Source organism: Nilaparvata lugens, chromosome 3, assembly GCF_014356525.2.
Source record: "Nilaparvata lugens isolate BPH chromosome 3, ASM1435652v1, whole genome shotgun sequence".
Taxonomy (NCBI): Eukaryota; Metazoa; Arthropoda; class Insecta; order Hemiptera; family Delphacidae; genus Nilaparvata; species Nilaparvata lugens.
In genome coordinates this window covers 41,549,102-41,567,642 of record NC_052506.1, presented here as the reverse complement: position 1 = coordinate 41,567,642, position 18,541 = coordinate 41,549,102, and the positions used below count along the sequence as shown (strand labels likewise).

General features: G+C 34.8%; 1 protein-coding gene across 2 annotated transcripts in view; it reads right to left on the bottom strand.

Moving 5' to 3' along the window:
• Positions 1–18,541, bottom strand: part of LOC111054081 (telomerase Cajal body protein 1) — a 164,186-nt gene that overhangs the window by 52,360 nt on the left and 93,285 nt on the right. For both annotated transcript variants that reach the window (XM_039423806.1, XM_039423807.1), the window contains one exon: positions 6,780–6,866. In XM_039423806.1, the coding sequence (XP_039279740.1) occupies positions 6,780–6,866 (87 nt within the window). The remainder of the gene's footprint in view (positions 1–6,779; positions 6,867–18,541) is intronic.

The window sequence follows — 18,541 nt, the reverse complement described above, 5'->3', positions numbered from 1 at the left end:
ATATTACTTGATTATTTATTATTAATCGAGTATTGAATGGTGTAAGCCACCCCGAAGACTTGGCTATATTACTTATCATCAACATTTACAGCATTTAACTTTGGATTTTTGTTGAATACTAAATACAGAGTGGGGCAGAGCCAATTGAAGAGTTTGGAAGCGTTATATGTAATGAACCGTTTAATTCAGAAGAAAATTCTTAAATGGGCTCAATTAAGTTTGAAATGTAGTTTTTATTGTTAATTTTTAAAAATTATTACACTGATGTAGCGTATTTTTCAAGTTTTAAACGCATTGTGGCACACTGCGATTGGTAAAGTCTGGATCTCTTCTCTGATTCGCTCCTTTAGTTCTTTCAAGGTGTGTGGGCGATCTATGATAACTTTATTTTTGTGGTAACCCCATAGAAAAAAATCGCATATGCTTAAATAGGGTGATCGTTCTGGCCATAGTTCTTTGAGAATTTTTCTCAAATCTTTAATTTTTAAAAATTATATCAGTTTAATGGCAGCCATCAGCAAAAATACACTGATGTAGCGTATTTTTCAAGTTTTAAACGCATTGTGGCACACTGCGATTGGTAAAGTCTGGATCTCTTCTCCGATTCGCTCCTTTAGTTCTTTCAAGGTGTGTGGGCGATCTATGATAACTTTATTTTTGTGGTAACCCCATAGAAAAAAATCGCATATGCTTAAATAGGGTGATCGTTCTGGCCATAGTTCTTTGAGAATGGCAACATCACAGTCAATGTCACCTCCCACGTTTCTGTGCCCCAAATTGGAAGAACTTGCTGAGGAGCATGACTTGGGAGAAATATGGTCTAGCAGGATGAAGCTACAGCCCACACAGGGCGCATTTCAATGAATATGTTGAGACAAATGTTCCCAGGGCGGCTTATCTCACTAAGGGTGGACTTGAGGTGGCCGGCACGCTCACCCGATTTAGGCACATGCGATTTATTCTATGAGCTTACCTCAAAAATGAAGTTTTCAAAGATCGCTGACACACCTAGGAAGAACTAAAGGAGCGAGTCAGAGAAGAGATCCAGGCCTTACCAATCGCAATGTGCCAAATTCCTTTTAAAACGCCTACGTTTAAGAACCTACTATTATTGATTTTTATCACCCCTATCGAAATTGAATACACTCAGTCTATACATGAACTTCATTATCTCATATAATTATTATATTCTATTACATCGGTGCCTTTGGGCTTGGCGTGTCTGATGTTCTGTTTGAGGACGATATGAGCGAAGATCTTTTTCATTTCAGAAGAACAAAGGAATCTTTTTTTTTGTGTTATTGCTGATAGAATCTTTGTATGCTCATGTATTTCTTACTTCACCTATCATTCTTATGTGTTGTGTATGAATGTTGTACAAATGATTTGTGTGTGTGTCATCTTAATCATTGATGTTGTATCATATATTAGTGTCGAGCATAACCTTCGTTATACTATACAACATAACTTAATCATTTGTAATGGTTCAGATTTGTGAATTTGTGGAACACAACACTGATGTTAACACGTGCTTTCTAGCAAACGGTGAAAACATCACAATTTTTCACCAAAATATACTTAGTTTGAATAAAAATGTTGATTCCTTTTTTAATGTACCTTCGTTGCTGGAAAGTAAAGGCGGATGTAATTATCTTAACTGAAACCTGGTTTCAACCGATCGATGATACCAGCCCCTACAACATAGAAGTAGGCTATATGACAATATTACTCTACCGGTAAAGATACAATAGCACGTCCAGAAAGTAAGTTCCGTTTCAATTTATATCCGCTTCAGCGCTGCGATCGCAGTTCCAGACATGCGCGGTAGACGCTCTGTATCAAGGAGAAGGAACGTGCGCCATTTGGAGATCGCTGTCAGCCACGTACGTTTTGTTGTGCTTGTTTACAATGTCGGTGTTGATTGAAAATCCCGCCGCTTGTGAAATCAGGTCTGGGATTCGTTTTCTGAATGCAAGGAAAGTGAACCCAAGTGATATTTATCGGCAATTTTTGATGTTTATGGACAAATTGCGATGAGTGATTCAATGGTGAGAAGATGGGTCTATCAGTTCAATGACGGACGTAGTGATGTGCACGATGAAGAACGAAGTGGGCGTCCATCTTTGGTTACAGAAGAACTGGTTCACGCGATTGATGACAAGATCCATGAAAACCGAAGGTTTACAATTAGTGCTCTCGCTATGGAATTTCCCCAAATTTCATGATCACTAATGCATGAAATTGTTACCGGAAAACTGAAATTTCGACAAGCTGAAAGAAACTGTTTCCAACTGGTTGAAGACACAGGTGGCAAATTTCTATGAAGAAGGCATACAAAAACTTGTGCCACGCTATGACAAATGCCTGAAAAATTTCGGCAGTTATGTGGAAAAGTAGTTTAAGAGTTGTAGAATTTTGTGCAATAAATAAATTTTCTGTATCTGTACACAATTTAATTTTATTACCAAACGGAACTTACTTTCTGGACCTACCACGTATAAGTAGGACATCAGGTATCATCATTTTTGTCTCACCTAGCAGAGGTATTGTGTGTTCGTGGGAGGAATCAAGAATTGATGTTGCTGATTCAGTTTTACTGCACTTAAAATTTCTTAACTACAATTTCAGCATTTTGAGCTTGTACAGATGGAAGTTTGTTGGAATGGATGTTTTTCTGAATGGTTTAGGCCAGGGTGATTCAATGGTTCTGAGTGACATTAATATTAATATGAATTCTATGAATAATCCTGGAGCTTTTGACTGGTTGGAAATTTTGCATTTTAACGGTTATCTAATAGCAGATTTGAGTTCAACTTGTATTGATCACATTTTCTTCAAATCTTAATATAATAGGATGAAAGTTTGGAGTGCAGTGATTGAATCGCTCATTACTGACCACAGAGCGATTTCGGCTTCATTGTCAATACCTGAATATGGAGACCATTGATACAGAGAATAAGATTAAGAAGAGCGAAGTCCGCTATGATGCCACTGCGCTAGTGTAGCTACCAGAAATTTCGGGCAAGAAGTCGGGTATTTGTATTTGCTGTGTAGAAAAAGAGCCTTTTTCAAATGATAATATTTTTTTATTGAAGCAATAAAAAATATTCAAAGTATGGTAGTTTCATGCAGTGCTTATGGATGTACGAATCTGCATGCGCCAGATAAAAATATTTCTTTTCATACATAAGTATTTTTATATTTTCATCGGTCATGTTTCATGCAGGCTAAGCCTAGTGCCAAATGATCGTTTCAAGGAATATTGTGCTTAGGTTGATTCATTATCATTATTTGCCGATTAATAAAATATAAGTTTCGGTAATATTATAATAAATAATATTCTATTTCCATAGATCCAATATAGGTATCCATATTCCATTCCATTAATTTGTCTTATATTGTAATATTTTGTGAACTATGAAAATATTGTATGCTAAATTTGTATTATAAAAAATATTATTTGCTAAAATTGTCCATAAATTCTTCATCATTGCCATTGTTTTATTTTTCCCGTTCTTATAATATGTAGTTATTAATTATCTTATATTAAATATAGGAGTATGGGTGGAATATTGTGATAATGGTTAATTTATTATTATTTGCCATCTAATAGAATATACGGTAATATTAGCAATCTATAATTTTTGTTTTATTTTTCCCGTTCTTATAATATGTAGTTACTTATTATCTTATTGAATATAGGAGTATAGATTATAGTAGGTACCTATACCGGTACTTAAGTTGCAAAACGAATGGAAACAGTTTCACGAAATATTGTGATAACAGTTAATTTATTATTATTTGCCATCTAATAAAATATACAGTAATATTAGCGATCTATAATAAATGTTTCATTTTCCATATCCTAAATACATGGTAATAGGAAAATGTTGTAAAAATGAGATTCATTTGCTAATAGAATGGATCAAAATCTGTAGTGAGGTAGGTTCACTAAATTAGATGTTTGGTCGAGTTAAAAATAATGTTCAATGAACAAATCATTGTATCATATGGTAATAGAAATGACGAAAAGTTGAAAAAAAATTATATTGAGATCCATCAAGTATGTCGAAAGATATAACGCAATGAAAGTCTATGTTTTCCCATATAAGTCTGTCTGGGCGCCTGACTTCTTGCCCGATATTCAATGGCGGCGAGAAATGAAGGAGGCATCATGCTTCCAAACGCTTGAAGGTATAGCTTAGTCATCTAACTATATATATCAATGATGGAGACAGTGATGCTACTCCAGTAGTTCAAAATATGACAGTTTTCAAGAAGTTAGCAGACTTATTGATGGAACACGACTAGACTAATTTATATGATTGTGACCTTGTTGATGGTAAGTTTTCCATATTCATGGATATAATCCTTAACTATATAAAACAATGCATTCACCAGCGAAAAAAATCTTTTTAAAATAATAAGCACTTGAAACCATGGATGACAGATAGCCTTTTCCTTGCAATTAGAAATTGTGATAAACTTTACAAACACACAAGAAATATCCCCAAAATTACAAACTATTACAAACATGATTTTTTAACTGCAAAGAGTAATCTGAATTATTTGATAAAGGAACAAAAATATAAATACTTCTCAAATTTGAAGACTTTTCAGAGGGTGAATTCACAGCTAGACTCAAAACTGCCTAAGTGATCCCGATATTTAAAAGTGGATCTAATACAGAAATCTCAAATTACAGACCCATCTCACTAATCTTAGTTTTTTCAAAAATTTTTGAAAAACTTTAAAAAAAGAATAATATCCTTTTTCAGTAGAGTGAAATTCTTCCATAGGGATCAATTTGGTTTCCAGGAGGGCTTAAGTACAGAGCGGGCGCTTAACAAGTTCATGGCAAATATCTATCACGGGATCAATTCACCTCATAAGTACAGAACGTCAGGTCTACTCTTAGATATAAGAAAAGCATTTGACACTTTAAAGCACAATATCCTTTTGGAAAAACATGCTGCTGGAATCCGTGGGGTGGCTAACATGTGACTGAGATCATATTTGTCAGATCATAAGCAATTTGTCTTAATTGCTAACAGTGATAATAATTTTACAATAGATAAAAAATATGGTGTCCCATAAGGATCAGTTTTGGGTACAAAACTATTTTTAGTGTATATTAATGATTTATTTTCTCATACATTTAATGGATCCACAACATCCTTTGCTGATGATACAGCCCTAGCATACTCAGCCAAAGATGAAAGAAAACGGCATAGAATGATTCATCATGATACATTTGATCTGCAATGTTGGTTTGATTGCAACAAATTAGCAATAAATGCAGCTAAAACCTCCTACATAAACTTCTCTTTGTCAGCAACTTTCAATTTCCCAGTTCCTATTAAATACCATCAATTTGGATGTGATTCGGTGGAATGTGACTCTGAATTTATAAAACAATCAGAATCTGTCAAATATTTAGGACTGATTTAGGACCAGAGTATAACTTGGGACTTTCACATAAGAAAAATGAAAAGGTACCTTCTATATTTAGTAAAGACATTTTATCGATTAAGAGAGTTCTTCCCTGTATCTATTCTTCACATGATGTATTTTGCTTTTTTCAATTGTAGGTTGGAGTATGTCATTTCTTGCTATGCTTCTACATTCATGTCACATTTAAAAAATCTCATAGTTTTACAAAAATCTGTCATTATGGTAATTTATGGTGCTAGTAGACGGGCTCATACTTTCCCTATGTTTAAATCATTGGGGATTCTTCCTTTTAGATATATGTATGTGTTGAAAGTTCTATCCCTGTTTTATATAATGAGTGAGGATAGATATTTGATGGGAAATATTGGACAAGATAGTTTGGTTAAACGGCAAACTACACGAATGCTGGTGAGACTTCCCAAACCCAACTGTACCACCTTTCAAAGATGTTTCATTTTTCTGGGACCAAAATTTTATAATATCCTTCCTGAGGAAATAAGGAAGCTGAGAATTTGCAAAAAAATCATCCATAAAACGAAGTGTTGGCTATGGCTTCATTCACCTTTGGAAATTGAAAACTTCTTCAGAGTGGTAAGCTAAGTAAATAAATTGTCATAAAACCTAAACGTTTTTCTTCTTCTTCTTCTCTCTTCTGTCTTATATTCTCTTTTCTGCCTTACAATTCCTATTGGTCGATTTATAGGTGGTGGCTTCCTCCCTACTGTTCACATGAAGTTTATATCACTAAGATATATGTAATGAGGAGAATGCTCTGATGTGTCAATTATCGTATATTGATGACTGTGTGAATGCGTGTGTGTATATGTCTTATCTTTTTCATATGTCGCATTATTCAAACTCCTATTCACGGACAAGGGCTTTGCGGAAGCTCTTTTGTGAATAGTATTATCTTGCTTGCATCGGTTCTCACATAACATGTTAAGGTTCATTTCCATCATCAGTTACATTATTCGAAAATGTTGAAATGAGTTGTGTACTGATAAGTTTGAAGTTCATTTCTACTGTATTATTGATACATTATAATATAGTGTCAAATTAACATTTTAGAAGTAGTATCTTTGAATTGTGAGTTATAGGTATCTGATGAGATGTTTTGTATTTTGTTGTATTGCTGATGTGAACAATAGAACTTGAAACTTGAAAACTTAATGGGACTAATGTCCAGAAATTAAATTTCGAGAAACAGGAATCAAAATTGCCAATGACGCTTCTTATATTGCATGGAATACAATGCAAATACTATTTAAAAGCACCCAGAAGTTCATTTTACATTGGGTATAAAAGATATTCAATTTGGTACTCACTAATTATAAGAGCGATATGAAGCTCTGAGTTCTCCTGTGAAAGCATCCCAAAGATGCACCGGCTCTTCAGAAGCAGTAGTCAGAAAACTGGAATCAAGACATCAAAATTATGATACAATCATTTTGCAGACCAAATCAAATTGAGAGACGAGATTAAAATTTTATGAGGAATATAATGTTGTACTTTCATAGTATGAACATTCAATTATTTTTTAGGAATTCTTTGAAGTTTAAATAAAAATCTAAACAATATAATAATTGCATAGTATAAAATATTATGTACATCTACTTATTAACAATAGCAATACATTACAATGAAATGTTGAAATGGAATATTGGTCTCAAACTACACTGGAAGATACTGAAAAACAGGCAAATATAATATCCAGAAGGTTGCTAGGAGGCAATATTAGACCATATAAGAATGAACAAGACGTTAATATTTGAAAAATTAATTAAATCGCCCTCAGGACAGCTTTCATTATTATGAAAGTTGACGGGTGTGGCAATCCCGGGGATACCCGAGCAAGCGGTGGATGCACAGTAGTTATTAGTTGGCTTCAACATCAAACGCCAAGGTGATGGGAAGGGTGGCAGTTGTCTCATCATCAACATGTGCATCCACTGCGGGAGGAGATACCTCTTGAAAAAACTGGGGACCATCTGTCTTATCCATGACCATCTTATCAGATTTGGAACATTGAACATTCGAACTCTTACAGGAAAATAAGTTGAGATGGTGGAGGATATGAAAAAAATAAAATTAAGGTGTTGGGTCTGAGTGAAACAAGAAGAAAGGGAGTAGGAGAGAGAGTATTGGATGGAGGATATGTCATGCGCTACTCAGGAATTCCAGAAGGAAGAAGAGCTAGTGGGGGGGTTGCTGTAGTCATGGATGAAGACACCAACACAAGAGTTAGAAGCTGGGAAGCTGTAAGTCCTAGAATAATCAGAGTATATCTTGACCTAGAAGAGAAAATAAGCATAATTCAAGTGTATGGACCAACAGAAGATGCAAGTGTGGCAGAAAAAGATGACTTTTGGTTGCAACTGGATCGAACAACCATCAAAGCTGAAGAATCAAGGAAGCTGATGGTGATGGGAGATTTCAATGGAAGAGTTGGATTAGATCAAGAGGATGGTCATGGAAGTATGGTAATGTATGGTTGTGGAAGAGTGAAGAATAATAATGGGCAGAGACTGATTGAATACTCATCACAACACAATCTTCTCATCAGCAACACTTGATTCATTCACAAAATAATTCATAAGATCACATTCGTGGGAGAAGGTAGGGAGGCTGAGAGTATGATCGATTAGATACTGTATCAGGGCAACCTCAGGTTTGCTGTCAAGGATGTTAAAGTCATCAGAGGAGCTCAACTTGACACTGACCATAGGCTACTGGAGGCAGACACAGGGTTTGAAGAGAGGAAGATGGAACGGCAGAGAGCATACACGAGAATAAAGCATGAAGAACTGAGGTGTATTGACAGCAGGGAAAAATTCGGAATAGAGCTCTCAGCCCGCATTGAAAACATGCAAAATAGTGAGAATGATGTTGATGACTTCTGGAATGGACTGAAACATGCTATAATAGGTGCTGCTAAGGAGGTTTGTGGTGAGAGACGGCTGGGAAGGTTCAAAAAGAGGAGAAGATGGTGGATGGAGGAAGTTAAGATGAAAGTGAGAGAGAAAAAGAAAGCTTACAGGAAGTATATGAAAACTAAAAGACAGCATGAATACAGAATATATGTGGAGAACAGAAATGATGCAAAAAGAATAATAAAGTTAGCAAAAATGAAATCTTGGCAAGATTTTGGTCAAGATCTACAAGACAAGCATGGACAGAATAATGTACGGTCATTTTGGAAAGTTGTGAGATGTTTGAGAGGAAAATATGGGAAGCAAGTCAGAACAATAGTGGACGAAGAAGGAAGGTTGTTGTCACAAAAATAGGGAGTACTAGATAGATGGGGAAGATACTATGAGAGTAAGTTTCAGATGGACAATGCCCAGGATGAGGACAATCGACATGTGTTTCAGCAGATGGGGAACGAAATAGATGGAATAACAAGTGTCATCAGCAGGGAGGAGGTAGTAGAATCCATTAGAAGACTGAAGGTTGGGAAGGCAGCAGAAGAGGATGGTATTAGTCTGGTCTTAGTCTAGTCCTAGTCTAGTCTTGGCATTCGGTAGAGAAGGTTGTTTTTCACTCTGGCTGATTAGATAGTAGTAGTAGTGCCGATCCGTAATACAGTACCGTGTTATTTAGCCTTTTCAAAATGGTTAACTGTGTAAAATGGTTCATTGTGTAATTTGGTTTTGAATGATGTTAAGGACGAAATCAAATGTGTCGAGTGTAATTATGCATTTCATGCAAAGTGTTGCCGTGTAGGTACAACAGAAAATCTTCGTAAACTGGGACAGAAAAAAAATACCTGGAAATGTGATGAGTGTATTACATTGAAATCTTCCATTGACAATAGTGCTTCAAATAGTAACCTGGAACTTGCTATTAAAAACCTAGGTATAAAAATGGACAAGCAGTTTGCAGAAATGAAGCAGTCACTTACTGAAATGATTCAATCGGAATTAAATGTGTTACGTCTCGAAGTCAACAAATCCATAAAAGAGTACGCAAGTTTAAATAATGAATGTAAAGTTTTGCGGGATAATAATGTTCGCATGCAAGGTGAAATTTGTGATTTGAAAAATTAAATTAACTCTATCAACCAATATTCAAGGAAAGATAATGTGGTGATTATCGGTGTTCCCCAAACCAAGGGAGAGGACGTCTATCTTATTCTGCAAAAACTCGCTGAGATCTTGAAAATTCAGTTTCATATATCGGACATTTCAACTGCACATCGCCTGAATAATAAAGGAGGCCTACATCGACCCCCAATCATAGTGAGACTCATGTCTAGGAACTGCCGCAAAATCTGGCTGAATGCGGCTTGTAAAATGAAGGGAATTGAAGCGAAGTTACTGCATGAATCATTCGATAATAAAAAAATCTACATTAACAAACACTTAACTGATTTTAACAGATCACTTCTCAATGCTGGGAGAGACTTAGTGAAACAAAATAGGATCGCGTTCGCTTGGGTTAGAGAAGGTAAAATCTTTGTTAGGAGAAATCCGGAAGGTCCAGTGGTAAGGGTTATTGTAGAGGATGATTTGAAAATGATTTGAAAACGACACTGAACAAGGAACTAGGAAATAAACTGTAAGTTGCCAGATAAAATCATGATTACAGAATGGTGGCGGTTTGAACTCTTAATTAAGTTAATTTTCTGATAAATGCAAACGTGTTGGGTTTTTAATAATTTTATAATTTCCTATTTTTATTTGTCTATAGTTATTATTTTCCACGTGCAGGATTTATAGTTAATGAACTGTGTTACTGGAACTTTTTAGGTGATTTAAATTACTTTATTATAGATGGAATAATATATTTAATTCTATAAAACATAAAATGAGTTAGCTTTGTTCAACAAAGAAGTAAGGAAGAGAGTTGTTGTAGAGAAGGGAGAAGAGGAAACAACTCATGTTGGTATGTTATCTCACAATAATAGTTCTTTATAAGGGAGAATACTATGAATATTCAGTATTTTCTAGGATTATTTTAAATTGATTTTTTTCTCATCTGAATTGAGTCGTGAGTGGGAGTAGCATTTATAATTTCCTTTGTTTCTATTGTAATATCTATTTTCGCTTATTGATTTCATATCATGTAAGTTCCTTCTATTGTCTATTCTATTAATTTATTCCATGGTTTTTATCAGTGCAACATTCCATTTTCCTTCAAATCTATTCAATTCTTTGAGAACTTGTTTCATTATTATTCTCATGTACTTATATAAGAATAGTATCTACTTCTATTTATGATTTTGGATATCGTTGTGTAAACAACATGACAATCTAAGCTAACTTTTCATTGAATTAATAATTATTTTCCAGCTAATAAATTTGTTTGTAATTGAAATCGAAGAGCATAAGAATACTTTTGTAATCCTATCATTTGATATTATCATTAAATCTATTGCCTTTAATCACTAAACCAGTATAAAATATGAGATTTTCTATGTATGTTCCAATTACTAGGAAACATTTTTCGAAATTTAATAATTTACATTAAATGTAAATCAAATTTTGATAATATACATAGATATATTTCTTTAATTACTACTATTATTATCATTATTATATTAATTTAGTAATTAATCAACGCCACCATAAGTACCGAACATTACTTGAATATATGAACTTATTTAGACATGTATAAAAATATATATATATATATTGGTAAAAGGATCGGCAGTAAGAAAAATGAATGTGTTAGATGAATTGAGTGACTACAGACACGTTGGTTGTGAGGAGTTTGATGAGTGTGGTGTGTATGCTGGATTTTCGAGAGAGAATGGAATGAATGATTTAAGTGTTATACATCTGAATAATTAGGAGCTACCATAAAAATTTTGACGATTTTATTGTTCTTTTGGAATGTCTTGGATTTAAATTTGATGTCATTATTTTAACCGAAACCTGGTTGAGTGTGGATGAGAACATAACACACTTGGAAGAATATTCTAGTTTTCGTACTTCAGTTAAATTTAATCAGAATGATGGAGTAGTTATTTATGTAAGATCTGAACTGAATGCATCCTGTGAAGAGATTAATGTTGGAGGAGTAAATTGTCTAATATTGGATTGCCAAATATACGAGCTGAGTTATAACGTTTTATGTGCTTATCGCTGTCAGGGCTTGGACCTGTCAAATTTTATCACTGGACTTGAAGATAGATACATCGATAGGAGGAATAGATTGAACAACACTATTGAGATTATCGCTGGAGATATCAATTGCAGTATTCTTACTGACCAAATTAATAATATTAGTAACAGATATCTAGATGTGCTCTATGGGGCTGGTTTTGTTTCCTGCGTTAACGTTCCTACAAGGCGGACGGCCTTCACTTCGACTTGCATCGACCACATTTTTGTCAGGCACTTTGATACGGAGGCTCTCCGTCCGGCCGTTTTCCGGTCTGACATTACTGACCACTATGTAACGTCTATTTCAATTAAAAATGATAATCAAGCTCAGAATGTACCAAGATTTGAACCTCTCCAATTCCATGCTTCCATTGATTACTTGAAATTCTCAGAAACTGTTTCACAGCAAACCTGGCAGGATGTAACAATGATAGAAAGCGTCAATGAATCTACTGAATCATTCGTTAAGAAAATTCAAGAAATTAAACATAATTGTACAACAAATAAACCAAAAAGAGTCCAATTAAAAAAATTAAAGCCCTGGATAACTGATTCGCTTATCAAATCGATTAAAAAGAGGAATAAATTAAGTAAGCTTGTTATCAGACAACCCTTTAATTTACAATTGAAATTATACTACATTATAGGAAAACATTGAATAGATCATTAAAAACTAGAAAATATAATTACTATAGGAATAAATTATTATCCGATTCTAAACCTATTTCCTTTTGGAGAACAATTAATGAAATATCGGGTGTAAATCCAAGGAATAACTCATTTCCTATACAAAGTTTTCTTACTAATAGTAACGACAGCCGAAGTCCTCAAACAGGAAGTTGTACTACGGTTTCTGATGTTACCAATATATTTAATATATTTTTTTCAAAAGTTGGAGAATCTCTTGCAGACGTTATGAAACAAGGCAACCATAATATTAATCTACCTGACATGGATCACCCTCCATGCAATTCGATTTTTGACTTACAGCAGGTGAGTGAGATGGATGTTGAAAACTGCATTTTGGAGCTACGAGGTGCTCGTATTAAATACTAATAGAACTCCTAATAATATACTATAAACATCAGTCAATTTGGATTTAAATAACAGTAATTGAAATTTAATAGCTTCCTCTTCAGATATATCTTCTTATAGGTACTCTGCATTCCTACAAGAGCATGTATCATTCATTTTCTTCCATCACTCATCAGTTTGAATTACCATTACCATCTTCCATTACAAGAGAATCAAAAGGACTATACTCAATAAATCTATCACAATACATTCACATTTGAATGTATCTATCGCAATGAATTTAATACTTTGATGGAAGCTTTCACCGATAATAATTTCCTTAATTATATTATAAATCTATGATGTACCTTAGCAGCGGTAATAGGAGGAAAATCTCCATTGTGAGGTGACAAATTTGATAATATCCTCTCTTCTTAATCAAAGCATTTACTGAGGCGGAAAAAACTAAAACATGCTATTGGAACAGATGGTTCCACAGCCAAATACTAAACAAGCCTAAGGCTGGCATAAAAGCAAAGATTAACACAAAATACTGAGACTTCATTATTCAGTTCTGCTAGCAGCAAAGGACAGATGCTGAATGAATCCACTTCACTTCACTGTCTTGCCGTGGACAGCTGTGAATGGCCTCACTAAACAGGAACCTAACCAGCGTTAACTGTGATTGGCAGTTACTATTTTATTGGAAATATTCATTAGAATTTCCGCCAATAGAATTGTACAACTATAATTTAGCTCCATGGAGCTGGCCCCACCCAGTTGAGCAAATTTTTTGTTAATAGAACCAAAAAAATATGCTCTTAGAATATGCACTTAAGAAAAAATGTGCACATACCATTATCCTAAAAAAAAGCACATGAAGATGTGCTCATCTCCATTATATTGAAATTGGACGAGTTTCTCAAGTTAAAAAGCGAGGAGAGTGGTGGTGAACTTTCCAAGCCTTATATCATGGCTTCTAGTGGAACAAATCTTAAGTGCAAGGTATCAAAAAAAGGTGCTCGTTGTTTTCCAAGAATATGCAGTTTTCAAAAAATGTGCTCATATCCATTACATTTAAATTGGACGAGTTTCTCAAGTTATAGCGCGGGGGGAGTGGAGGTGAACATTGCAAGCCTTATATCATGGCTACTAGTGGAACAAATGAAAAAAAAAAGGATTCAAATGAATGTGCTCGTTATGTCATCCAAGAATATGCAGTTTTCAGAAAATGTGCTCATCTCTATTACATTGAAATTGGACGAGTTCTCAAGTTATAGCATGGGGGGAGTGGTGGTGAACTTTCCAAGCCTTATATCATGGCTCCTAGTTAATAAAATCTTGAGATCAAGATATCAAAAAAATGTGCTCGTTATACATTTTCAGAATATTCAGTTTTCAAAAAATGTGCTCATCTCCATTACATTGTAATTGGACGAGTTTCTCAAGATATAGCTCGGGGGGAGTGGTGGTGAACTTTCCAAGCCTTATATCATGGCTTCTAGTGGATCAAATCTCAAGAACAATGTATCAAATAAATGTGCTCGTTATGTCTTTCAATAATATGCAGTTTTCAAAAAGTGTGCTCATCTCCATTACTTTTAAATTGGACGAGTTTCTCAAGTTATAGCGTGGGGAGAGTGGTGGTGAACTTTCCAAGCCTTATATCATGGCTTCTAGTGGATCAAATCTCAAGAACAATGTATCAAATAAATGTGCTCGTTATGTCTTTCAATAATATGCAGTTTTCAAAAAATGTGCTCATCTCCATTACATTGAATTTGGACGAGTTTCTTAAGATATAGCACGGGGGGAGTGGCGGTTGACTTTCCAAGCCTTATATCATGGCTACTAGTTGATGAAATCTTGAGATCAAGGCATCAAATGAATGTGCTCGTTATGCCTTACAAGGATATGCAGTTTTTTAAAAAAAATGTGCTCATATCCATTACATTGAAATTGGACGAGTTTCTCAAGTTACAGAGCGAGGAGAGTGGTGGTGAACTTTCCAAGCCTTATATCATGGCTTCTAGTGGAACAAATCTTAAGAGCAAGGTATCAAATAAATGTGCTCGTTGTTTTCCAAGAATATGCAGTTTTTAAAAACTGTGCACATCTCCATTACATTGAAAATGGACAAGTTTCTCAAGATATAGCTCGGGGGGAGTGGTGGTGAACTTTCCAAGCCTTATATCATGGCTTCTAGTGGAACAAATCTTAAGAACAAGGTTTCAAATGAATGTGCTCGTTATGCATTTGCAGAATATTCAGTTTTTAAAGAATGTGCACATCTCCATTACATTGAAAATGGACAAGTTTCTCAAGTTATAACGTGGGGGGAGTGGTGGTGAACTTTCCAAGCCTTATATCACGGCTTCTAGTGGAACAAATCTTAAGAACATGGTACCAAAAAAATGTGCTCGTTTTGCATTCTCAGAATATGCAGTTTTTTAAAAATGTGCTCATCTCCATTATATTGAAATTGGACAAGTTTCTCAAGATATAGCTCGGGGGGAGTGGTGGTGAACTTTCCAAGCCTTATATCATGGCTTCTAGTGGAACAAATCTTAAGAACAAGGTTTCAAATGAATGTGCTCGTTATGCATTTGCAGAATATTCAGTTTTTAAAGAATGTGCACATCTCCATTACATTGAAAATGGACAAGTTTCTCAAGTTATAACGTGGGGGGAGTGGTGGTGAACTTTCCAAGCCTTATATCACGGCTTCTAGTGGAACAAATCTTAAGAACATGGTACCAAAAAAATGTGCTCGTTTTGCATTCTCAGAATATGCAGTTTTTTAAAAAAAAAATCTTAAGAACATGGTACCAAAAAAATGTGCTCGTTTTGCATTCTCAGAATATGCAGTTTTTTAAAAATGTGCTCATCTCCATTATATTGAAATTGGACGAGTTTCTTAAGATATAGCACGGTGGGAGTGGCGGTGAACTTTCCAAGTCTTTTATCATGGCTTCTAGTTGATTAAATCTTGAGATCAAGGTATCAAATGAATGTGCTCGTTATGCATTTTCAGATTATTTAGTTTTTGAAAAATGTGCTCATCTTCATTACATTGAAATTGGACGAGTATCTAAAGATATAGCTTGGGGGGAGTGGTGGTGAACTTTCCAAGCCTTATATCAAGGCTTCTAGTTAATAAAATCTTGAGATCAAGGTATCAAATGAATGTGCTCGTTATACATTCTCAGAATATTCATTTATCAGAAAATGTGCTCATCTCCATTACATTGAAATTGAACGAGTTTCTCATGTTAAAGCCCGGGGGTGTGGTGGTGAACTTTCCAAGCCTTATATCATAGCTTCTAGTTAATAAAATCTTGAGATCAAGGTATCAAATAGATGTGCTCATTATGCTTCACAAGAATATGCAGTTTTTGAAAAATGTGCTCATCTCCATCAAATTGAAATTGGACGAGTTTTCAAACCATGTTGTCTTTTATCAAGTTCTTTCGAGAACTACGGCTGACGCTCTCTGCGCTGCACAGTTCAACAAGTTCTTGGACGCAGTACGCTATCTTGAAACTGTTGAAGGAGCTGTTACTGGCACGTTATGTGAGGACAACCGATCACTTTCAACTGAATTGTATACTGATATTTTGTGTTGAAGTAAACATTCTTTCCATTTCCTCCCTACATTTTTGAGGAGTGGTGGTGGGTGAATCTTCCAATGGTAGTATCTGTTACAACAAATTCCCTCACTAATTCCGGCTCTCATTGGTGGTTATTGTCTTGAAATACACGCTCATGGGGAACTTCAAGAATCACAAGTTCTCTTTTGTTCTTGAAAAAACCTTAATATGTGCTGTGTGTCTGACACATTATATTCTTCATAATGCTTTTCCCTTCAACATTCATCAATGATTGATTCGTTCAATGAGTCTCTCTGCCATTCCCAGGAAGAAGGGTCCTAAGTTCTATAGTCTCCTGATGCAATACGAATCATAGAGACGTGAATTCACAGAATAAGAGTATCCATATTGTTCAACGAAAGAACTTGATAAAAGACAACATAGTTTGAAAACTCGTCCAATTTCAATGTAATGGAGATCAGCACATCTTTTAAAAACTGCATATTCTTGGAAAACAAAACGAGCACATTAATTCAATACCTTGATCTCAAGATTTTATTAACTGGAAGCCATGATATAAGGCTTGAATGTTCACCACCACTCCCCCCACGCTGTAACTTGAGAAACTCGTCCAATTTCAATGTAATGGAGATGAGCACATTTTTTAAAAACTGCATATTCTGAAAATGCATAACGAGCACATTCATTTGATACCTTGATCTCAAGATTTTATCAACTAGTAGCCATGATAGAAGGCTCGGAATGTTCACCACCACTCCCCCCGCGTTAATCTGGCCCCACCCACTAAATGTGCATTTTTTAGGACAATGGTATGAGCACATTTTTTCTAAAGTGCATATTCTAAGAGCACATTTTTAGCACATTTTTTTGGTTCTATTGCCAAAAAATGGTGCTGGTGCAAAAGCAAAAGCTGGTGGGGCCAGCTTCACGGAGCTCTATAATTTATAACTGGCTTTTGTGCAACCAGCACTAAGTACCTGATTGAATGATTGCAATAGTTCAACAGCTGAGTCATAATTTTGTCCCACACACATGCACTCACTCAATCACTTCCATTATCAACAGACCACGAAATTATCAGCTGTTTTTCCAAGGATAAATAATAGTTATTATCATTCTAATGTCCTTCAGTGAGTTTTCCCAAGGATGAGACCTAGTCCATAACGAATTTTTATGTTATAAACCTACTATTTAACTACAACTACTATGTTCCAAATTTCGTAAGAATCATTGGAGCCGTTTTCAAGATCCGGTGACATACAGACATATAAACATACAAACATATCCTATTATTAAGCGAGCAACTTTTGGATGTATGTATTTATTTATGTATATCCAACGGATCTCGAAAACTGCTTCAATGATATTCACAAAATTTGGAACATAAAAAATTAAAAAATAATGTTTTTATTGCCGTGAACAAATACATGTTATTGACAAAGTCATCAGGTAAACATATACATATATTATAATACATACATTTCGCTTACTCAAAAACAGAGAAATATTATCACAGCAAACAGTTCCGGTATATTCATAACAATAAATTACATGTTCCAATCAATCATATTTAAGCACTCTTTAGAAGTCAATGTCGGTGTGCTCAAAAAATTCTGCAATACTATAAAAATGGTTTCTTAAAAGCCATTCATCTAATTTGTGAAGGAAAATCTACTTTGAATATTTGTTTCAGGTGTTTGAAAACTTGTTATAAACCTTTTTAGATAGTACCGTATGGCTTTTGAGAGATTTACTCAATCTGCAATAGTCGGTACAAATTTTTCCCTTATGGTATTGCGAGTGACATGCTTGTGAACATCTTTATTAAAAGTCAAATAGGGCGATTTTTTCAAAGAGAATGTCACTAGCTCTAAAATTTATGAATTAACTATTGTTTCAATTCTTAATTCAATAAAAATTGGTTTGCAGTGATCCAGAGAAGCCGAGTCTGATTCTGAATACTTTTTTTTGAAGCTTCAATATTTCATCTACCCTAGACGAGTTACCCCAAACAAGCAAACAATACTTGATAATAGACTAAAAAAATGCAAAATAAGCCATTCTTAAACCGTTTGGATTCACACATTGTTTGAGTCGTTTAATGAGATAGACTACCCTAGATAGCCTAGTTTTGAGATAATCTATGTGTTTATGCCGTGTCAGTTTGTGATCAACCTGAACCCTCAAAAACTTCACATGATTGGCTATATCTTGTGATTGTCACAATTGTGAGGCTTAAGACTAAATAATACTCTCTGTTTTATTTTTATTTAAAAGATAACCGTTAGCTCTAAACCAAACTCCTGCTTCATCCAATGCAGTGTCCACAATATTCGAAAGTTCAATCATGTCATT